Source organism: Cetorhinus maximus, chromosome 10 (assembly GCF_964194155.1).
Source record: "Cetorhinus maximus chromosome 10, sCetMax3.hap1.1, whole genome shotgun sequence".
Lineage (NCBI taxonomy): Eukaryota > Metazoa > Chordata > Chondrichthyes > Lamniformes > Cetorhinidae > Cetorhinus > Cetorhinus maximus.
Genome location: NC_135888.1, coordinates 130,522,326 through 130,547,171, shown reverse-complemented (window position 1 = coordinate 130,547,171; position 24,846 = coordinate 130,522,326). Strand labels below are relative to the sequence as shown.

The window sequence follows — 24,846 nt, the reverse complement described above, 5'->3', positions numbered from 1 at the left end:
CAAATTTTATGTCACAAATATTCAAAGAAATAATGAATAGTTTGAAAATAAAACAACTTAAAACCGCTTATCATCCACAATTGCAAGGAGCATTGGAAAGATGGCATCAAACTCTAAAGACCATGATTAAAGTCTATTGTCAGGAATATCCTAATGATTGGGATAAAGGGATTCCATTTTCACTGTTTGCTATTAGAGATGCCCCTGATTAGTCCACAGGATTCAGTCCTTTTGAATTGATATATGGACATGAGGTGAGAGGAACGCTTAATTTAATTAAAGAAAAATTTATGAGCTAAAGTTCAGAGACTACGCTTTTGATGTGTGTTAAACTTCCAGGAAAGATTAACCAAAGAGTGTGAGTTGGCCAAAGAGCATTTGAAAATCGTTCAACAATGAAAGCCAGGGCAGGTAAAAATGCCAAAGCTCAAAATTTTGGAGACAAGGTGTTACCTTAATGTTGTTACCTGTCTCTGGTGAACCATTAAAAGCAAGGTTCACTGGACTTTACCAAATCAAAAAGAAACCAATGTAAATTATATGACGAGTACTCCAGAGAGGAGGAAATGTAAGTGGGTGTGACACATTAATATGTTCAAGCGATTTTATGACAGGGAAGGTAGTCAGGAAAGGATTACAGTGGTAAAAGTAGTAGGGAGTGAACTTAAAATATCAGAGTGATTTGAGAATGAATCAGAAGTTGAAAATTCTGAAGTCGACCCTCTAGTAATTAAATTGGATAATACAGAGATGCTTAAAAATTTAGATGCAATGGTATGCTACCTTCCAGAAAACTGTCGAGGTGGCTTATGAAAGCTATTACAAACTCATACATCAATTTGTGTAAATAGGCCAGGGAAACGTTTTTGGCCGTATATGTTAATGCAGGGGATGCATCACCCATAAAGCAACATCCTTACAGACTCAAGCCAAAGAAGTTAGCCCAAGTGAGGGAAGAGATCAAATTTAAGATGGAGAATGACATTATTGAACTGAGTCACAGCAGCTGAGCTCACCTATTGTATTTATTTTCATCAAATAAAATAAAACTGGTCTTGTAAATACTCTAGGTTTTGAAGGATACAAGTAATATTTTAAATGTTTAATATTAACATAAAAATATCAAAGCCTTTCTGCTTGGTGAAATTTACGAGTGCGACAAAGCTAGATGGCAAACACCAGCCATTCTTGTTAGTACAAGTTTAAGAAAAACTTTGAATTTCATCGGGCACCAAAACAACCAATCTCTTTGTTCTCTTCTTGCACATTATTCTGTAACCACATTCTCGGCATTGGATAGGGTCTCTGGCTTTAATTTCATTTTCAGTATGACATTCTCCATAAATGTAGACCATGTTGTTGTTTTGGAGGCTGCAAGTCTTTTTGGATATCCATTTCTATCTGATGTTCAGGTTAACCGCTTGCTGCTGGTGATTGATATCGGTATAAGTCGTGTTTATTTTTCGCCCGCCGACATGCTCTGCACATCCGCCGAGCGTCAGTGGAACCAATTGTAATTGTACCAAAATCAGATGGGTCACAACGATTGTGTATAGATTATCGCAATGTTAATATGGTCACAAAGGCAGGTTCATATCCGATTCCACGATTAGAAGACTGTATTGAGAAGATTGGACAAGCAAGGTTTGTTCCAAAAAATTGACTAATTGAAGGGATATTGGCAAGTTCCATTGACCGATACGGCCAATATCGGCTTTCTTAACTCCGGATGGACTTTATCAATGTAAAGTCATGCCTTTAGGAATGAAGAATGTACCAGCAACTTTTCAAAGATTAACCAACAAGGTCATTGAAGGATTTTGCAACTGTGTTGTATACATTGATGATTTGGTTATGTTCAGCCAAACAATGTAGTGGCTCCCCTGACAAGCTTGTTAAAGAAAGGGAAAAGATTTGAATTGACAGAGGAGTGTCAGAGTGCCTAAGACAGCTTGAAAGATGTACTGACTATCACACTGGTTTTAGGGGAGGTGGTGGCGTAGTGGCATTGTCACTGGACTAGTAATCCAGAGACCCAGAATAATGGTCTGGGGACCCAGGTTCAAGTCCCATCACAGCAGATGGTGGAATTTAAAATCAACAAAAAATCTGGATTAAAAATCTAATGATGAAACCATTGTTGATTGTTGTAAAAACCCATCTGGTTCACTAATGTCCTTTAGAGAAGGAAATCTACATCCTTACTTGGTCTCATCTACATATGATTCCAGATCCACAGCAATGTGGTTGACTCTCAAATGCCCTGGCAAGCCACTCAGTCGTATAAAACCACTACGAAATTGATAAGGAATGAAACTGGATGGACCACTCGGCATCTATTTATGCACCGGAAACGACAACGGCCATGCAAAGCCTTCCTTACTAACATCTGGGGGTTTGTGCCAAAATTGGGAGAATTGTCTCACAGACTAGTCAAGCAACAGCCTGACATAGTCATTCTCACAGAATCATACCTTACAAATAATGTCCTAGACACCACTAACACCATCCCTGGGTATGTCCTGTCTCCTATCCCACCGGCAGGACAGACCCAGTACAGCTGGCGGCACAGTGGTATACATTCAGGAGGGAGTTGCCCTGAGAGTCCTCAACATAGATTCTGGATCACAAGAAGTCTCATGGCATCAGGTCAAACATGGGCATGGAAACCTCTTGTTGATTATCACGTACCACTCCCCTCAGCTGATGAATCAGCACTCCTGCATGTTGAACACCACTTGGAGGGAGCACTGGCGCAGAATGTACTCTGGGTGGGGGACATCAATGTCCATCACTGAATGTGGCTCGGTAGCACCACTACAGATCGAGCTGGCCGAGTCCTAAAGGACATAGCTGCTAGACTGGGTCTGCAGCAGTTGGTGAGGGAACCAAAGAGGGAAAAACATACTTGACCTCATCCTCATCAATCTGCTGCTGCAGATGCATCTGTCCATGGCAGTATCAGTAGGAGTGACCACCGCATAGTCCTTGTGGAGATGAGTCCCGTCTTCACATTGAGGATACCCACCATTGTCTTTGTGGCACTATCAGCATGCGAAATGGGATAGGTTTTGAGCAGATCTAGCAACTCAAGGCAGGGCATCCATGAGGCACTGTGGGCTATCAGCAGCAGCATAATTGTACTCAATCACAATCTGTAACCTCATGGCCCGGCATATCCCCCATTCAACCATTACCACCAAGCCGGGGAATCAGCCCTGGTTGAATGAAGAGTACGGGAGGGCAAGTCAGGGGCAACATCAGGCATATCTAAAAATGAGGTGTCAACCTGGTGAAGCGACAACTCAGGGCTACTTGCATGCCAAACAGCATAAGCAGCATCGTGATAGACAGAGCTAAGCAATCCCACAACCAACGGATCAGATCCAAGCCCTGCATTCCTGCCACATCCAGTCGTGAATGATGGTGGACAATTAAACAACTCATTGGAGGAGGCTCCACAAATATCCTCATCCACAATGATAGAGGGGGCCCTATCAGTGTTGCACATTAGTGCAACATATAAGGCTGAAGCATTTGCAATAATCTTCAGCCAGGAGTGCCGAGTGGATGATCCATTTTGGCCTCCTCCGGAGGTCCCCAGCATCACAGATGCCAGCCTTCAGCCAATTCAATTCACTCCAGGTAATATCAAGAAATGGCTGAAGTCACTAGATACGGCAATGGCTATGAGCCCCAATAATATTCCGGCAATAGTACTGAAAATTTGTGCTCCAGGACCTGCTGCACCCCTAGCCAAGTTGTTCCAGTACAGCTACAACACTGGCATCTACCCAGAAATGTGGAAAATTGCCCAGGTACGTCCCGTCCACAAAAAGCAAATCCAACCTAGTCAATTACCACCCCATCAATTTACTCTCAATCATCAGTAAAGCGATGGAAGGGGTCATCAACAGTGCTATCAAGCGCCACTTGCTTAGAAATAACTTGCTCACTGATGCTCAGTTTGGGTTCCACCAGGATCACTCAGCTCCTGACAGTGTCATAGAGTTACACAGCATGGATCAGGCCCTTCGGCCCATTGTGTCCGTGCCAGCATCAAGCACCTATCTATTCTAATCCCATCTTCCAGCTCTTGGCCCGTAGCCCTGTATGCTATGGCATTTCAAGTGCTCATCAAAATACTTCTTAAATGTTCTATGAATTCCTGCCTCTACCACCCCTCAGGCAGTGTGTTCCAGATTCCAACCAGCCTCTAGGTGAAAATATTTTCCCTCAAATCCCCTCTAAACCTCCTGCCCCTCACCTTAAACCTATGTCCCTGGTCATTGACACCTCCGCTAGTGGGAAAAGTTTCTTCCTATCTACCCTCTATGTCCCTCATAATTTGTATATCTCTATCAGGCCCCCCTCAGCTTTCTCTGCTCTAAGGAAAATAATCCTAGCCTACCCAGCCTCTCTTCATAGCTGAAACGCTCTTGCCCAGGTAACATCCTGGTGAATCTCCTCTGCACCCTCTCCAGTGCAATCACATTCTTCCTATAGTGTGGCGACCAGAACAGCACACAGTACTCCAGCTGTGGCCTAACTAGCGTTTTATTCAGCTCTAACGTAACCTCCCTGTTCTTATATTCTATGCCTCAGCTAATAAAGGCAAGTATCCCATATGCCTTCTTAACCACCTTATCTACCTGTGCTGTTGCCTTCATGGATCTATGGACATGTACACCAAGGTTCCTCTGATCCTCTGTACTTCATAGGGTCCTACTATTCATTGTGTATTCCCTTGCTGTGTCAGTCCTCCCAAAATGCATCACCTCACACATCTCAGGATTAAATTCCATTTGCCACTGTTCTGTCCATTTTACCAGTCCATCTATATCGTCCTGTAATTTAAGGCTTTCCTCCTCACGACACCACCAATTTTTGTGTGATCTGTGAACTTACTGATCATACCTCCTATAATCACGTCTAATTCATTAACATACACCACAAACAGCAAGGGTCCCAGCACCGATCCCTGCGGTACACCACTCGTCACAGGTTTCCAACTGCAAAAGCAACCTTTGACCATCACCCTCTGCTTCCTGCCACTAAGCCAATTTTGGATCCAATTTGCCAAATTGCCCATGGGCTCTTACTTTCTTGACCATTTTCCCATGCGGGACCTTGTCAAGGGCCTTACTGAAGTCCATGTAGACTACATCAACTGCACCACCCTCATCTATATAACTAGTCACCTCCTCAAAAAATTCAATCAAATTTGTTAGATTGATCTCATTACAGCCTTGGTTCAAACATGGCCAAAAGAGCTGGAGTCCAGAGTGGAGGTGAGAGTGACTGCTCTTGACATCAACGCAGCATTTGACCGTGTGGCATCAAGAAGCCAGAGCAAAACTGGAGTCAATGGGAATTGGGGGAAAACTCCGCTGGTTGGAGTCATACTTAGCACAAAGGAAGATGGTTGTGGTTTGAGTTCATTAATTTTAGATCTTAAACTCCCTCCTCCATCCCCACCCCCTTTCCGTTTCTTCCCCCTCCTCCTTGTTTTTTCCTATAATTTATATAATATTTCTTTTCCCACCTATTTCCATTATTTTTAATGTATTCTACCGATCATTCATCTATACCTTTTATGCCCTTTTAGTCTTATTTCACCCCACCCCCACTAGAGCTACCTTGCTTGTCCTGCTATCCATTCTTAATTAGCACATTCTTTTAGATAATATCACCACCTTCAACACCTCTTTGTTCTTTTGTCTGTGACATCTTTTGGTTATCTCCTTCTATCACTGCTTGCTTGTCCCAACAACTACCCGCCCCCTTCTCTCTCTCCCCCCCACCACCTTAAACCAGCTTATAGTTCACCCCTCTCCTATTTTTACTTAGTTCTGTTGAAGGGTCATGAGGACTCGAAACATCAACTGTACTCTTCTCCGCTGATGCTGCCAGACCTGCTGAGTTTTTCCAGGTATTTTTTATTTTTTGTTTTGGATTTCCAGCATCCGCAGTTTTTTTGTTTTTGTTTTTATAAAGATGGTTGTGGTTATTGGAGGTCAATCATCTCAGTTCCAGGATATCACTGCAAAGAGTTCCTCAGGATAGTGTCCTTGGCCCAACCATCTTCAGCTGCTTCATCAATGACCTTCCTTCCACCATAAGGTCAGAAGTGGGGATGTTCGCTGATGATTGCACAACGTTCAGCACCTTTCGCGACTCCTCAGATACTGAAGCAGTCCATGTCCAAATGCAGCAAGACCTGGACAATATCCAGGCTTGGCTGACAAGTAGCAAGGAACATTCACACCACACAAGTGCTGGGCATTGACCATCTCCAATCAGGGAGCAGCTAACCATTGCCCTTTGGCAGTCAATGGCATTACCATCCCTGAATCCCCTCTATCAATATCCAGGGGGTTACCATTGACCAGAAACTGAACTGGACTGGTCATATAAATACTATGGCTTCAAGAGCAGGTCAGAGGCTGGGAATTCTGTGGAGAGTAACTCACCTCCTGACTCCCCAAAGCCTGTCCACCATCTACAAGGCACAAGCCAGGAGTGTGATGGAATACTCTCCATCCACTTGCCTGGATTAGTGCAGCTCCAACAACACTCAAAAAGCTTGACACCATGCAAGACAAAGCAGCCCGCCTGATTGGCACTACATCAATAAACATTCACTCCCTCCACTGCTGATCCTCAGTGGCAGCAGTATGCACCATCTACAAGATGCACTACAGGAACTCACCAAGGCTCCTTAGACAGCACCTTCCAAACCAACAACCTCTACAATCTAGAAGGACAAGGGCAGCAGATGGATGGGAACACCATTACCTGGATGTTCCCCTCCAATCTACACACCATCATGACTTGGAAATATATTGTCATTCCATCACTGTTGCTGGGTCAAAATCCTGGAACTCCCTCCCTAACAGTACTGTGGGTGTGGAGGCAGTGGCATAGTGGTATTGTTGCTGGACTAGTATTCCAGAGACCCAGAGTAATACCCTGGGGACCCGGGTTCGCATCCTACCATGACAGATGGTGAAATGTGAATTCAATAAAAAAATATGGAATTAAAAGTCTTGATGATGACTATGAAACCAGTGCTGATTGTTGTAAAAACCCATCTGGTTCACCAATGCCCTTTAGGGAAGGAAATCTGCTGTTCTTACCTGGTCTGGCCTACATGTGACTCCAGACCCTTAAATGCCCTCTGAACAAGGGCAATTACAGATGGGCAATAAATGCAAGCCCACATTCCCATGAATGAATATAAAAAAGCACCAAATCACGCTAAGCCATTAAAACTGAGTTTTGTTGAGATGGGGATCAAACGGCCAGTCAGTTACTTCTCTCAAAAGTTAAATTCATGTTAGAGGAAATATTCAACTGTGGAAAAGGAGACTTTGAGTTTGGTATTGGTTCTACAACATTTAAGTCTACATATCAAACAACTCTGCAGAGATTGTTATTTATACCGACCATAATCCTTTAACCTTTTTAGCAAAGTTTCTTAACAAGGATCTGAGACTATTTGGGTGGGGTTTAACGCTACAACTATTCAATTTGAAAATCAGTCATGTAGCAGGAAGAGATTCTGCAAAGGCTATGGGCCCTCTCAACATTCTGGCATTAGTACTGAAGACTTGTGCTCCAGAACATGCTGCGTCCCTAGACAAGCTGTTCAAGTACAGCTACAACACTGGTATCTACCCGGCTATGTGGAAAATTGCCCAGTTACGTCCTGTACACAAAAAGCAGAACAAATTCAACACAGTCAATTACCGCCCCGTCAGTCTACTCTCGATCATCAGTAAAGTAATGGAAAGGGTCATCAGCAGTGCTATCAAGCGGTACTTGCTTAGCAATAGCCTGCTCACTGAGGCCCAATTTGGGTTCTGCCAGGACCACTCAGCTCCTGACCTCATTACAGCCTTGGTTCAAACATGGACAAAAGAGCTGAACTCCCGAGGCCAGAGGAGAGTAACTGCCCTTGACATCAAGGCAGCATTTGACCAACTGTGGCAGGAAGGAGCCCTAGCAAAATTGGAGTCAATGGGAATCAGGGCTGGTTGGAGTCATACCTAGCAAAAAGGAAGATGGTTGTGGTTGTTGGAGGTCAGTCATCTCAGCTCCATGACATCATTGCAGGAATTCCTCAGGGTAGTGTCCTTGGCCCAAGCATCTTCAGCTGCTTCATCAATGACCTTCCTTACATCATAAGGTCAGAAGTGGGGATGTTCACTGATGGTTGCACAATGTTCAGCATCATTCACGACTCCTCAAATACTGAAGTAGTCCAATTCCAAATGCAGAAAGACCCGGACAACATCCAGGCTTGGGCTGGCAAGTGGCAAGTAACATTCGTGCCACACAAGTGTCAGGCAATGACCATCTCCAACAAGAGAGAATCCAACCATCACCCCTTGATGTTCAATCGCATTACCATCACTGAATCCCCCACTATCAACATCCTGAGGGTTACCATTGACCTGAAACTGAGCTGGACTAGCCATATAAATACTGTGGCTATAAGAGCAGGTCAGAGGCTAGGAATCATGCAATGAGTAACTCACCTCCTGACTCCCCAAAGCCTGTCCACCATCTACAAAGCACAAGTCAGGAGTGTGATGCCTGGATGAGTGCAACTCCCACAACACTCAAGAAGCTTGACACCATCCAGGACTAAGCAGCACGCTTGATTAGCACCACATCCACAAACACTCACTATCTCCACCACCGACGCACAGTAGCAGCAGTGTGTACCATCTACAAGATGCACTGCAGGAATTCACCAAGACTCCTTCGACAGCATCTTCCAAACCTACTGCTATCTAGAAGGACAAGAGCAGCAGATAGATGGGAACACCACCACCTGGAAGTTCCCCTCCAAGTCACTCACCATCCTGACTTGGAAATATATCGCCGTTCCTTCACTGTCGCTGGGTCAAAATCCTGGAACCTTCTTCCTAACAGCACTGTGGAAGTACCTACGCCACATGGACTGCAGCAGTTCAAGAAGGCAGTTCACCACCACCTTCTCAAGGGCAACTAGGGATGGGTAATAAATGCTGGCCCAGCCAGCGAAGCTGTGGATGAGTTAAAAAAGTGTTTTTTTTTGCTTACTTTTGAACAGGGCTGACCGGTCATGTTGAGCGACAGGTCCAATGGATATGAATTTGGACCTGTAATTAAGAATGGCGTACATTTTGGTGATATAGTCACGCTTGTTAAGGATCACTATTCCTGTCCCTTTGTCAGGTTTACTAATGTGTATGTTCGGGTTGGTCTTAAGGTCTCGCAATGCTGTAAGACATTCACGTTGCATGTGAAAATCAGACAGGTAGTTTGGAATCCTACAATATGCATGCGCTAGATCAGCTAGGCACGCTTTCAAAGATTCAGTGTCCTCAGCAGATGCTAGTTTGTGGTGGGATAGTTGGGAGTAGAGGAGCTCAAACTCAGCAAATACCTGTTCCCATTTGATTTGGGATGAAGGCACACCAAAATTGAAACCATGCGCAAGAACAAACGCCTCACTTTCTGAGAGTACATGGTCAGAGAGTACATTGGTATTCTTGTGATTGTCCTGACGAGTGCAAGACAAAAAGCTTTGACAAAAAACCTTTTTTCAGCAATACTGAAGTTCTGTACAACAAAATGAGAAATTACAATAGCTTTTAATTAAGACTTAAAATGGTATATACTACACCTGACACTTACATGTGGTCATTCAACTTTTAATGAGGTAGCTCCTTGATAAGGATGTAGAAAAATGGTTATAATATATTTTGTTTTTTTTCTTCCTGGCAGTTTCCACCATACTAAATTGATAGCAAATTTTCAGTTCCAATTGGAAGCTCATTTCTGTAATATGATACTGGGGAGAGATGTACTCTAAATGAGATCACTCCCATCAATAAAATGTAAATGCATCTGGATGACTCAAATGCAATAAGGCTTTGATAAAAAGGGTCATTATTCTGGTAGAATTACTAAAACACAGGATGGATACACATAAACATGTTCGTTCCCAGAAGGGAAAAAACAACTTTAATATTGATTATTTTTTAAAGTGGAATTTTTGAATTTGCCTATTTTTAAGCAAGCTGATGAAAAAACTGGCAACAAAAAGATACAATGTGCTGTGGGTTTAGCCATGGTGATGTTTTAACAAATATAGAATGACTTGAAGCTGAGAAAATGACCTTCTCTGTTCCTTTCATCTTCCGGTTTAATTTTACAACCATTATCTTGGCAGACCTTGAACATCTGGAATCGGGGCATAGCTGCACAATTAAGTCTCAAAGAATAGCATACTGTGCACACATATTCAACTGAACCACTAATTTAGAAATGTGCATGTAAAACTTGTGCACCCAAAAGTACACTTTTACTTAGGCTCACAAACTAAATGGCTATGCTCAAAAACAAAATCTACAAATTCACCTGAATGTCAGTTACCACTTTATAAAGAAAAGGAAAGGGTCATTCAAACCTCCGTGCCTATTCCACGATTAGATCATTGATGACCTGTGCCTCAACTCCATTAACTTGTCTTTGCTCCATATCTCGATATGTTACTTTAACAAAGAATATCATCAAGCTCAATCTTGAAAAATTACAATTGGCTCCCAAATTCCGCAGCATTTCTGGGGGACAGTGTTTCAGATTTCCATGATACTTTTTAAGCAGTGCGTCCTGATTTCACTCTTAAATAGCCTGGCTCTAATATTAAGTTATTTTCTGTAATTTCTCTGGATTCTGCTCCCCTCCACCCCCAGAGGCAAGTTTCTTTCTATCTACTCTATCAAATTCTTTAATCATTATAAACATTTCAATCAGATCATCCTTCAACCTTCTAAACTCAAGGGAATACAAACAATGTTGATGCAACATGCACTCATAATTTACCCTCAAGTCCTGGTATCATTCTGCATTGTATCCCCTCCAAGGGTCAATATATTCTCCTTTAATGTGTGATGCCCAAAATTAAATGTAGTATTCCAGATAAGGCTCCATCTCACTGAAGCATCAGTTCCTCATTTTTTGAATTAAAAACTCATTGAGGACATTTCATTATTTTCATAGGAATTAATTTTTTAAAGCAAGAGCTCTCTTCCTTGCTTTGTTCACTTTTGTAGCTCGCCCATGTGATTGTTCTTCACATGTACCAAGACTGTGCAGCAAATAAAACTAAGCCTAATGTGATCAACACGTAACATCTATACATATGCATATTTTTGCAAAAATTGTTCAATGATCGGGAGTAGAATTCCTCCCTTTTAACGATACTATTCCTTTGACAAAAATGAAGAGGAACACTGCAACAAGGCAAGATGCTTTCCCCAAAAGAAAACATAAAACAAACAGAAGGCAAATTACTTTCCTTCACCTCATAATCGATAGTTCCAGTCACACAACACTAGGGGTCCTTGCCAACAGCACCTGTCCATTCCCTAAGCCAGAGAATGGCGAGCTGTAGAATGAGGTATAAAATAAAATTTTATGTGCCAGCAAAAGAGTTTCCATCTATCCTTTTACAATCTTTGTCTTATGATGAGACTAGAAATGTCCCAAAGTAAAACTTGCAGGCCATATTTGTTCATTTACTTGTTATTGAACAATCTTCTATGCAGTGGAAGAAAAAAACAGAATATGCTGGAGAAACTCAGCAGGTCTGGCAGCATCTGTGGAGAGAGAAACAGAGTTAACGTTTCGAGTCCGCATGACCCTTCTTCAGAGGGGGTCTCCTTCACCAGTCTTTAGATAAAGACATTTCCTCTGATTTCACTTCCATATTTCTTGGTGACTACCTTATATTGATGCTCTCTAGTTATGCTCGCCCCTACAAGAGAAAAGATTCTCTCTATCAAAACCTTTCAAAATTTTGAAGACCTCTATGAGGTCATCCCTCAACCTTTTTTCAAGAGGAAAGAGACCAAACCTGTCAATCCTTCCCTGGTAATGCTCATGCATCTCTGGTATCATCCTTGTCAATCTTCTCTGTACCCTCTCCAGTGCCTCCAAGTGTGATCTATCCAAGGTTTGATACAGGTTTAGCATAACTTCCTTACTTTTCAATTCCAACCCTCTAGAAATAAAACCAAGCGATGGGTTTGCTTTTCTATTGGCCTTGATAACGCGTGGTTCAACTTATAGCAATTGATATATTTGTGCTCCAGATCCCTTTGATGTTCTACTCCACTGAGACTTGGACCTCCCAAGTAACAAGTGACCTCCCTATTCTTTCTATCAAAATGTACAACCTCACATTATTCTGTGTTGAACTTCATTTGTCAATTATTTGCTCATTCTGCAAGTTGATTAATATCTCCCTGTAATTTGTTGATGTCCCCCTCAATATTGACTATCCCTTCCAGTTTGGTGTTATCCACAAATTTAGAAATTGTGTTTTTGATTCCAAACTGTTAATGTAATATTATGTAATGTAAATTATAAACAGCATAGGGCCCAGCACTGATCCTTGTGTAACACTACTTCTCACTTTCTGCAATTCTGAATAACTACTCTTTACTCCCAATCTCTACTTTGTCTTGAAACCAGCTAGCAATCCATTCTGCTACTTATCCCTTGACTCCATATTCTCTGCCTCATTCATTAGCCTATTAGGCGGCACCTTATCAAAAGTCTTTTGAAAATGAATATAAATTACAGCTTCTGTATTACTTCATTTGTCTACTCTCTCTGTTACCTCCACAAAAAATTCAACAAGTTTAGTCAAGCAAGATTTTCCCTTTTGAAATACATGCCGACTATTCATTATTATATTTCTTATTTCTAGGTGTTCTTCTATTCTCTCCTTCATTAGGAATTCTATTATCCTTCCTACTACCGATGCTATAAGATGACTGGTTTACAATTCCCTCTGCATGTTCTGTCCCCTTCTTAAAAATAAGAATTACATCAGACGTCCGCCAGTCCTCTGGCATCACACCTTTTTCTAATGTATTAAATATGTGAGATATTGCCTTTGCTATCTCTTCCCTAGATTCTTCAAAAAATACATGGATGCAATCCATCCAGACAAGAACAAGACTGTGTTACAGATAGCTGGAAAACTCAGATTCAGAATAATTTTATACATTATTTTGATGTAATTTTATATCTGAATCCAGATTCAAAATATCTTTGCGTTTTATATGTTTCTTCTGATTATTTAGAAGCATAATTCCAAAACAATCCATCAATATTATCATCAGCACAGATTTCTTTATCTACTGCAAGCAATTTCCATGAAAAAAATTAATTTATATATTATGCCCATGATGCATAGACACCGATACATTGTGGAAATGACCATGTTTGCTGTCCTCACATGCTCAACTCCTCAAACTCCAATCTGTTCAAAACTCTTATACCTAAACCTGATTCCACTAAGTCTTCCTTGGTTATCATACCCATTCCTGTTGACTTCCACTGGCTCCAACCCAGTACACTGAATCATGTTTCTCATTTAAAAATATCTCACAGCTCCAGTACTCTCTACCTTTACAAAGTTGTCTTCAGCGTTGCATGCCAGTGGATGCGCTCAGCTCTTTCAACTCCAACCTCCTGTGCACTCTGCGCCAATCTACCCTTAGTGTTTCATGTTCGGCAGTACGGCCTCTAGCCACCTTGGCCTTACACTCTGCAACTATCTTACTAAAGTCTCCACCTCTTGTGACCTTCAAAATCGATACCTTTAACTATTTTCCTGGTCATTTCCCCAAACTATTCTTCCATTGTTATCTCGCTGCTTTTGTTTTCACCTCTTTCGCTAAGGAACAAATTCTTTCTTTAAGAGGCAAGTAATTGCTGTTTTAACATAACATAATAATAGAGGGACAATATAATCCATTTCTGCAAAAGGTATAACATGAAGTGCCAAGTATATTCACATATATTGAACAGCTTACTTGCATGGCAGAATCCTAACCACATCTTTGGATTTGTATCCCTCTATGCAGACTGCACAGTGATCAAACTCTGGGTCAGTTTCCTGAAAAATATGAAAAGGTACAAATCAGTTAATAATTGCTCACAGTTAATAAGTTTTGACCTTTTTGTTAAAAAAGAGTCCTTCCAAAATTTCTCTTAACAGATATTTTTAAATCTACACATTGGCACGGAAGGATAAAATATTTCACAATAACGCAGATAAAAGTTTCCAAATAATCTCAATTTACATTGCCACCTATCACGAGGAAACAAGCTGGACAGGGTTAGTGATGACACATGGGATTGAGTAAGCTGTGCATAATTTTTATGGCTAAAATGACACATCAAGCTTTATGGTAAATATATTACCCGGCCTGGCATTAAATGATACAAAACTAGAAAAGTTCCAAATCTATGCTGAGTTAGCTGATTTCAGCCAAGGTGATATACTTAACTTCAATACCCTAGGATCAGGGGAAGGATAGAAAACCAAAAAGTTAACCACTTGTGTCCTCTCCAACACCTCGGGTAGAGTCAACTTGCCAACCAATCAACACCTTTTTCTCCTGTAGTGTAAATTGTTGTGATAGTTTGAAATTTTGGATTCTTGTATTTGTCCTGATGAGTGCAAGATGAAAAGCTTCAGCAACATGTCTCTCTTTTCAGCAATAGACAGACAGGCCTTGGTTGAACATTTTATTCATAGCAAAGCAGCTCGAGTCCGAAGGGCATGATTTTGCATGTGGGGCTCAGGACTCTGCTATCAAACTCAAATAGGGGTCAGAAACCTCACTGTGTAAGAAATCACTAACCTGTGATTTTCTCTGAACTGGTCAATTAGTGGCCAGAGGGTGGGCTCGCCATCCAATTAAGAACAGTGAGTGGGCTCTCAAAGTTGGAGGGTCAATAAGAGGTTCTTCACCTTGGAAACAGCAAGATGCCATGGTAAGTGAAGAAAGGATGCCCCAAGATAGAAGCACCCTTTCTCCAACTTTTTTACATTTGAGATAAAAAATAGATCAAGCAGTTGAGCCACCATCGTGTGGGATGGGGTTGGGGGAAACCCTTCCACAGGACGACCTGCATCTGCAAGTGAACGCAGGCAACAGGGAGAATCTCTAAGCCTGCCTGGAATGCTGATCCCCTGGTCTGCCACACAGAGGTGGCCCCTAGGTAGCTATTCAGCATACTGTCTGGGTGTCCTGGAGGCTGACTGGAAAATCCCAGTCGACCTCCGACAATAGGCTTTTCAATGCCTCAACTAGGTGCTCCCAACCCCATTGTCAGGAAAATGGCTAGGCAGCAGGATGGAGTTGGGGAACTGGTATACCAGCCTGCAGTACAAAATTTCATGCCCACCTGGTTTCATGCACGTCCCCTTTAGGGGCTACAAATCCAGCCCTTGGACTCAGATTCTGATCTGAAAATGGCATTAAGTGAGCCAAGCTGACACAATGCAAGAGTAGTTGGTGTTAGCAAAACTACTTCCTCCGTCTTCAGCTTTTCTCATTATAACCTCGATCTAGCATCACGAAGTTCTGTTGATCCTGTTACAAATGGCACAGTGGGATAGCAAACTGCTGCAAGTGTCATTAGTGACCGAATACAGAAAAATTACACTCTAAAAGCAGAGTTATTCTGATTATGTATATGTTTTTAAATGTCTGAGACTGCCCGTTCATGGCTGTAGTGTGACCTTTCTTTTTGTTCATTCGGGGGGTGTGAGCAGCACTGGCAAGGCCAGCATTTGTAGTCAATCTCTAATTGCCTTTGAGAAGGTGATGGTGATCTGCCTTCTTAAACCACTGCAGTCCATGTGGTGTAGGTACACACCCACAGTGCTGTTGGGGAGGAAGTTCCAGGATTTTGCCCCAGTGGCAGAGAAGAAATGGCAATATAGTTCCAAGTCAGAATGGTGTATGACTTGGAGGGGAATTTGCAGGGAGTTCCCGTGCAACTGCTGCCCTCATTCTTTTAGGTGGTAAAGGTCTCAGCTTTGGAAGATGCTGTCGAAGGAGTCTTGGTGAGTTACTGCTGTACATCTTGTAGATGGTACACGCTGCTGCCACTGTCAACCACTGTTAGTGGAGGGAGTGAATTTTTAAGTTGGTGGATGGGGTGACGATCAATGGGTTGCCATGCCCTGGATGGCGTTGAGCTTTGAGTGTTGCTGGAGCTGCACTCACCCAGGAAAGTGAAGAGTACTTCATCACATTTCTGACTTGTGCCTTGTAAATGATGGGCAGGCTTTCAGGATTCAGGAGGTGAGTTACTCACTGCAGAATCTGATCTGCTCTTGTAGCCACAGCATTTATTTGGCTGGTCCAGCTAAGTTTCTGATCCCAAGGATGTTGATAAAAGTGAGTTCACTGATGTTAATGCTATTGAATGTCATGGGGAGATAGTTAGATTTGTTCTTGTTTGAGATAGTCATTGCCTGGGACTTGCATGGCACGAATGTTGATTGCCACTTGTCAGCCCAAGCTTGAATGTTATCCAGGTCTTGTTGCATTCGGGCATGGACTGCTTCGGAACTCCTCAGAGGTACTGAACATTGCGCAATCATCTGCGAACACCTCTACTTCTGATCTTACATTGAAGATAATGTGATTGAAGAAGTAGCTAAAGATGGTTAGGCCTAGCACACTACCCTAAGGAACTCCTTAGCAATGCCATAGTGATGAGATGATTGGCTTCCATTAACTACAACCATCTTTCTTTGTGTTAGGTATGACTCCAACCAGTGGAGAGCTTTCCCTCTCAATCTCATTGGCTTCAATTTTGCTAATGCTCCTTGATGCCACATACGGTCAAATGCTACCCTTGATGTCATGGTCAGTCACTCTCATCTCATGTCTTGAATTAACCTTTTTTGACTGTTTGCCAAGAATGAGGTAATGAGATCTGCAGATGAGTGACTCTTGGCAGCACCCAAACTGAGCACTGATGAGCAAGCTATTGCTAAATATGGCTTGATCGCACCATTAATGACACCTTCCATCACTTGCTGATAATTGAGAGTAGATTGATGTGGCGGTAACTGGCTGGTTTGGATTGGTTCTACTTTTTGTGGACAGGACATAGCTGGACAATTTTCCACATTGTCGGGTAGATGCCAATGTTGTAACTATTCGAAAAGCTTGGCTTGAGATGCAAGTAGTTCTGGAGCACAAATCTTTGAGTACTGCAGCCGGGATGTGATCAGCCTTATCTTGGTATTACTAGGAGTGAACTGAATTGGCTGAAGATTGACATCTGTGATGCTGGGAACCTCAGGAGGAGGCTGAGATTGACGATTCATCTGGCTGAAAACAGTTGCAAATTTTTCAACTTTGTCCTTTGCACTGATATACTGGGCTGCCCCATTACTGAGGAGGAGAACTGAGGGGCGCATTGGACAGGCGAAGTGTGGGGGGGTGGGGAAGGAGGAGGAGGAGGAGGAGGAGGCAAAACTTTGGGGAGGGGCCTCCGATTGGCAACAGGCACCCACCGCCACCACCCCCTCCTTTCCCCCCCACCCTTAGCTGGCTAGCACCCTACAGGGTTAAACCTGCAAGTTGAGTGCTGGCCTCTCCCACTGCTTGTTAAATGGGTATTTAATGCTCTGATTTAAGAGCCTCAACTGACCCATCCAATGCCTCCTCCACCACTCAAAATCACAGCAGGTGTGGGCCAACTGCAGGGATGCCACTGATGACTTGGCACCCTAATTTACAAGTCCATCTGCCTGCTTTCGCACCCATGGATGGCCTGTAAAATTCAGCCCTATGAATCTAATGGCAAGGTGATACAACTCGTGTTGCAACTTGTGGTAAGTCACAATTCACATGCTATCTGTTCCTTGCCACAAGTTGCTGGAAATTGACACATTAATACAGGCATGTACATTAAACTCACCATTAGTTTGGCAGCAAATTCTAGCTCATAATAATCCACTGAGAATCATTAAAATATGATGCATTATTAATTTTCTTTATTAAAAAAAATCGATTACACCTTTGGCAAGAGTACCCTAAGTCAAGGTTTGAGCCAAACGTACAACACAATGCCAACTAATTAACCTTTAACATGTCAACTACAATTAAATTATTGATCACTAATATGAGCTTGAGAAGCAATTTCTACAAGCTAGAGGAGGACGAGGTAAAGAAAGCAATGGAATAATCAATTCCTGGAACATTTTAAAATTCATTCTTTGGATGTGGGTGTCACTGGCAAAGCCATGGTGGGCCACCTTCTTCAACCACTGTAGACTGTGTTTTTTGTTATATTTTGCAGTGGTTAGACATAACTGAATGGCTCACCAGACCACTTCAAAAAAGGGAAAAGTCAAACATGTTGCGACTAAAAGTAATATTTAATTCTAATTCTGTATATTCTATCATTAGTGTGGTTCCTCACCATCCTGCCCCAACCAGTCCCCCCATCAAGAGTCAGGCTGCTTCAGACTGACAATTAAGCTTGTTCCATTGGAGTGGGATTGAAGATAACTATTCAGAAAAGTTAAAAGCACTTTGCAATGGATTTTAGCAGTAGAGTCAAAAAACATGACCAAGATTAGGTTTCTTACGAATACTCTACTTGCTCAACTCAAAAGTCACCCTTCATACATAAATACTTCCTATGAACCAAAACATCACCTCATGCCTATATCGTTAGGCTGCGCACTAGAAATAGGTTCATAAGATTTCATTGTACAATTCTGATCATCTCCCAAAAGGACAAAGAGAAAAGATGCACAAGGGCATTGTAGTTCAGGCTAAAATTACTAATCCAAATTTCTGATTTTATTCTAGGAATGCAACAAGTAGATAAAAATAGCAATAAATTGTTAATTATCACTTTGTACTTTGAAACTGGTTTGAGATGGCATTTGGAGATTTTTCACAGTTGAGGAAGCTAGGTAGATTTGAAAGCCTATCATTTTATTTTCTAACACATTAGTTCTGAAACTACTTTAGGCTGCACCGAAATATTCTCCGGCCCACTAGCTAATGAAACGGAGACTGTAGATCCGTAACAGTGCAACTATTCATCAACTAATAATAATTCCACAACATATAGAAATTCCCAGAATGAGCTTTTGTGCAAGAGTATTTATTTGCAAAGCACAAAACAATGTGTTCATCTGTCATCTCAATGCTGACAGCCTAGAATTTAAAAGAAGCTTTGTGCTCAACAGCTGGGGCTGAAAACAAATTTGTCAGGCTGGAAAATGCTCTAAAATGGAACACAAAACTAAAATTTGTTCTGGAAGCACAGGGGAGGGAGTTTGCATGCAGCTTGAATAAATTTGAAAGGCAGAAACCCTCATTGCATTTAAAAATATTGGACATGCATGTAAAGTGCCATAACCTAAAGAGCTACCAAGAGTAGAAAAGTTGGGTTTGGCTGGATAACATTTTTTGGCTGGCACAGCCAAAAAGGGTTGAATGGCCTTCTTCTATGTCGTAATTTTATTATATTTCTAGGAAGGAAAATACAATAGTTGACAATGCCAGAGGGGGGGATAAAATGCATTCAAACATGTTGCCAATGACTTTGACCAGGATGATTTCAGGTTGAGAGTGGTTTTGAAACAGAATGCAGCACAGGGAGAAGAGAGCATAGATTTAGGTTATGATTATGTGCAAAAATCTTTGTGTGGAATAGCAAGTTCGAGGTCAGCAACCGGAGAGAACAGCAATATAGGGCCAGAATGGGTGATGGATACTGGGATGATAGTAAAACATATAGGATCTGGGCTGCAATATTCTACTCCCAAGCACTCATTTTTGGCACTATTAGTGCCGTTTTAGTAGCAAGATGATGCCTGTGCACACTTCTGATGAGGACTTCACTGGACGCCATTTTCCTTTTTTTTTATTCTTTCATGGGATACGGATGTCACTGGCTAGGCCAGCATTTTTTGCCCATCCCCAATTGCCTTTGAGAAGATGGTGGTGAGGAACGGGATATAGTTCCAAGTCAGGATGGTATGTGGCTTGGAGGGGAACTTGCAGGTGTGGTGTTCCCATGTATCTGGTGTCCTTGTTCTTTGAGGTTGTAGAGGTCATGGGTTTGGAAGGTGCTATCAAAGGAGCCTTGGTGAGTTGCTGCAGTGCATCTTGTAGATGGTACACACTGCTTCCACTGTGCATCGGTGGTAGAGAGAGTAAATGTTGAAAGTGCTGGATGGTGTGCTAATCAAGGAGACTGTTTTGTCCTGGATGGTTTCAATCTTCTTGCGTGTTGTTGGAACTGCACTCAACCAGGCAAGTGGAGAGTCGATCACACTCTCGACTTGTAGATGGTGGACAGGCTTTGGGGGGGGTCAGGAGGTGAATTGCTTGCCGCAGAATTCCCAGCTTCTGATCTGCTCTTGTAGCCACAGTATTTATATGGCTAGACCAGTTCAGTTTCTGCTCAAATGGTAACTCCCAGGATGTTGATAGTGGGGGATTCAGCGATGATAACGCCATTGAATGTCAAGGGGAGATGTTTAGATTCTCTCTTGCTGAAGATGGTCATTCATTTTGTGACATGAACGTTACTTGCCATTTATCAGTCCAAGCCTGAATGCTGTCCAGGTCTTGTTGCATTTGGACATGGACTGCTTCAGTATCTGAGGAGCCACAAATGGTCCTGAACATTGTGCAATCCATCCCCATTTCTGACCTTGTGATGGGAGGAAAGGTCTTTGATGAAGCAGCTAAACATGGTTGGGCCTAAGACACTGCCTTGAGGAACTCCTGCAGCCATGTCCTAGGACTGAGATGATTGACCGCCAACAACCACAACCATCTTCCTTTGTGCTGCGTATAACTTTTCAATCAAACCAGTGAAGAGTTTTCCTCTTGATTGCCATTGATTTCAGTTTTGCTAGGGCTTCTTTATGCCACACTTGGCAGTCACTCTCACCTCGTATCTTGAGTTCAGCTCTTTTGTCCATGTTTGGACCAAGGCTGAGCGCATTAGTTCAAGCCAACTGCTCCAGGCCTCTCATAATTTTAAACACCTCAATTAAATCTCCCCTCAGTCTCCTCTTTTCCTAAGGAAACAACCCCGGCTCATCCAATCTTTCTTCATAACAAAATTCTTCATTCCTGGCAATATCTTTATAAACCTCCTCTGTACCATCTCTGGTAAAAATCACATCCTTCCTATATTGTGTTGACCAGAATTATACATAGTACTCTAGCTGTTACCTAGCTGTTTTATTCAACAGCGGCAACTTGTATTTATGTAGCACCTTTAATTCAAGCAAGCAGCCCAAGGAGTTTCACAGAGGCACTATAAAACAAAATATGATATCAGGCCACATAAGGAGACACAAGGGCAGATGATCAAAATCTTAGTCAAGGAGGTAGGTTTTAAGGAGTGTCTTAAAAAGAGGAGACTGAGGGACAGAGCTTTAAAGAGGGCATTAGTGCTGACATGTTAGCAGCATGTGCCACAAATATGTAAGTCGTGATCTCAGTCATTACTTGACTCGAGTGGCGCCATTTTTAATCTCAATGCCCGAGACAAGGCACTCTCTTAACCTCGCACAGCTGAACAGGTGTTCAAAAGCAGGAAGGACCCCCATCAGCGCTATTTAAATGGATCGTCCACTATTTTCAGGCTGCTGTTGATACATTTCTGCTGGCTGTTGCTGAGTTTGTAGAAATTCTCCATGTTTTCTACTGCTTTTTAAAGTTGGTGATGACTACAGGGAGTGGCATTGCATGTGAGAAGGCCTTGGTTCCCATTTCAAGGGTTCTGCTCAGGCCACCTGCTTCTAAACATGGATGCCGTGGTTTCCATGCCCCTTGGCCAACAGTATGACAGTGAAATTGAACAGAGACAACACAGAGTTAGGGAGGAGGAAGAGGGAGAGGAGGGCTCTCGGGTGCAAGCCACATCCACCCAGGGTACCTATACCTCAGGGAGGAAAAGTGGACGAGATGCTTCCATTTTACAAAGGAGGTGGTCAATGAAAACTTGCTGCAGCCTCAGTGTGGGACAAGGGCAGCTCTGCCAGAGGCTGTAAACGTGACTGTGGTCATGAACTTCTTTGCGTAAGGATCCTTCCAGACTGCAGTAGTTGGCATCTAAAGCCTCTTGCAGTTTGCCATCCAATGCTGTATAAGGGAGGTCATGACTTCAGTCTGAAATTCTGCTGCAGCACCCAGACAGCTTCAGTTTGTTCTGTATTGGGAGCTGGGACAAGGTCATCAGACAATGCATAATGGTTGAGTCCGCAAATGTTCTCATGGAGTTGGCCACCACCTCCTAGGTGGAAAAAATGAGTTCCCGGGACAAAGGGGTTGCCTCCTGGGGTGAAGGAGTTGCCTTATGAGGAAAGGTTAGACAGGTTGGGCCTGTATCCACTGGAGTTTAGAAGAAGAATGAAGGGTGATCTTATTGAAACATATAAGATCCTGAGGGTACTTGACATTATGGGTGTTGTAAGGATGTTCCCCTTTATGGGAGAGACTAGCATTAGGGGAATACAATTTAAAAATAAGAGGTTTCCCATTTCAGACAGAGAATTTTTCTTCTCTTAGTGGGCTGTTAGCCTGTGGAATTCTCTTCCCCAGAGAGGAGTGGAGGCAGAGTCATTAAATAGTGTTAAGGCTGAGTTAGATAAATTCTTGACTGACAAAGGAGTCAAAGGGTATGGGGGGATAAGAGGAAAGTAGATGCAATTAGATCAGCCATGATCTTACCAAATGGCTGAGCAGGCTTGAGGGGCTCTCCTGCTCCAAATTTGTATGTTTGTATGTTTCAATCTCTGCTTCAAGTCCTGTGCCAAGTTGGTGCTGGGCTTCTTCAGACTCCTCAACAATGAACTCAGGCTTACTGACAGAATTACCAATGCACCAAGCCTTTTCCTGCAAGTTACTTCAAAGTTCTCACCTGAGTCACATGTAACAGAACCCATGTGAAACACTGCCCTCCAGCCATCTTGCAACTGTGCTGCCCTTTCCCCCTCCCCTGGTTACAAGCCATTCTTGCCTGGTGACTCAGCACTTGCAGAGCCCATTTCTAATTTACCCTCTAAGAGTACGCACAGTGCAAGTATCTGAGCTAGTGGCTGTGAATGTGAGATCGAGAGAGGGGTTTCATCATCAGTCTCTTCCTCCTCTTCCACTTAATGCTCCTGCACTACTGCTTAGCCTGGTGGCAATTCTTGGGTATCAAATAGGAGAAAAACACAAGGATAGGGTTGCAGTGAGCGGAGGCGAGGCGGAAGCAAGAGGTTCATGCTTACACCATGTGCAGCCTGGGAATCTGATGAATTTGTTAGATGAAATGGAAGTGAGTTGTGAGGAGTTGGATTAAGTAGGAACCTACTGTAATCTTCAATCCTTTCAACCCTGCCATGAACCACCACCTGAGTCACAACTGCACTAATGATGGTGAGCACTGTCTCCTCCGTCCATGTAGCCGGACCTGTCCTCCGCCAGTTAGCAGCTAGTGCCTTCGGATATGCACCACCTTATCCAGTAAGGGAGAGGGAGATATGTCAGTGAATGTGATGCAATGGGTTTGGGTCATGTGGTTTAATGGCTGGCAATGTGTGCAAGCTGAGAGACATGAGTGTGAAGCTTACAGCAGTGCTAGGCATTTAAGGTTGCAGTGAAGCTATGAATGCTTGGTGTAAATTGGGATCAATAGATTGCTGTTAGCTGAATGATGTGGTATTGTGAATTGAGCAGTGTGTGAAACTAGTAGTGCAATGTGGCATTTTGAAGATGCATTCATTAACCTTGATCACTTGTGCGAGTCACTGAACTGCTTTCAGCACCCATCCAGTTCCTCAATGTTACAGTGCTGGCATTGACCTGCACGGCCATCTGCTCTTTCTGCCTTCTCAAAGTGTGTCTGGAGGAACTTCTTGACACCCCCTGGCTAGAGGATCTCTCTCTTCCCGTCAACCTCCTGCACCAAAGCCTCCAGTACTGTGTCTGAGAACCTTGGAGCCCATTCTTTGCCATGCTGTGCCATTCCTGTGTCTTCCCCAGGTCAAAGTCACGTGCGCATTGAATTCCAGCACCTGCTGCAGCCAAAGTGGACATCCCCTTCGAAAGAAATGCTGGCTTGCTTTAAGTACCACAGGCTAGCCTAAATTCATGCTAGCCTTTCACAATTTTGTCCTCCCTTCTCAAGCTTAGCTTTGACTGGACATTTTCATCATGCAGGCAGCACAAAATTTGCTTGCTGCTTGAATCAAAACAAATGGGTTAACTGCACATTCCAAACCCAGTCTCCATTTTTGGGCTTTATCCAATTTTTCCCCTGGAAGTTATTTATCAAGTTGCCTGAAAATGGATCCTGCTACTGGATGCTGCCAAGGAAAAATCTGAACCACGTTGCTCTTTGAAATATGTGGATTTTAGAGTAGTATATCATAACTGAAGATAATTCATACCCAATTTTTTATGTTTTAGTTAAACTTCAAGTTGTACTCATTTTGATTAATAGTTACAGGAATAAGGCACCTGATTATTTGGTAATTTAATATCTACCGATTACTACTGATTGACTTGGACTTGCTAAATATGGGTAGTTTATTACCCAAACCCACTAATCAATGAAACCATAGACATGTGATTTATGGAAGTGTGCACATTACAGGGAGGTCTCTGGCTTTGTGCTTTACACTGATGTTTGCTAAATAAGAGATTTTATCTATTCAAATCTGTAACTGTAATTGGCTAACATTTACACAGATACCTTTTTTCTTTGTCCTATCAAAATAGCTTATTAAAGATCTGTTTCGTTTTATGCAGCTACAAATAGAGGACAATGGGGAAGTGTGCATTGAGGTGCCTAAAACACATTTCTAGGCTGCCAAAGACCAATTATAAGCAACCTCTTCTTAGCAACTGTACCCTGATTCATTTGTTCAGTATTTTCCATTTCAAGTTTTTTCTGTTTAGATGTTATATGCTGTATAAAGCACCACACCTT

At 42.6% G+C, this 24,846-nt stretch overlaps 1 protein-coding gene across 5 annotated transcripts in view; it reads right to left on the bottom strand.

The window, feature by feature from the left end:
* Nucleotides 1-24,846, bottom strand: part of rnf130 (ring finger protein 130) — a 162,422-nt gene that overhangs the window by 45,101 nt on the left and 92,475 nt on the right. For all 5 annotated transcript variants that reach the window (XM_078551166.1, XM_078551164.1, XM_078551167.1 and 2 more), the window contains exon 4: nucleotides 13,887-13,969. In XM_078551166.1, coding sequence (XP_078407292.1) covers nucleotides 13,887-13,969 — 83 coding nt within the window. The remainder of the gene's footprint in view (nucleotides 1-13,886; nucleotides 13,970-24,846) is intronic.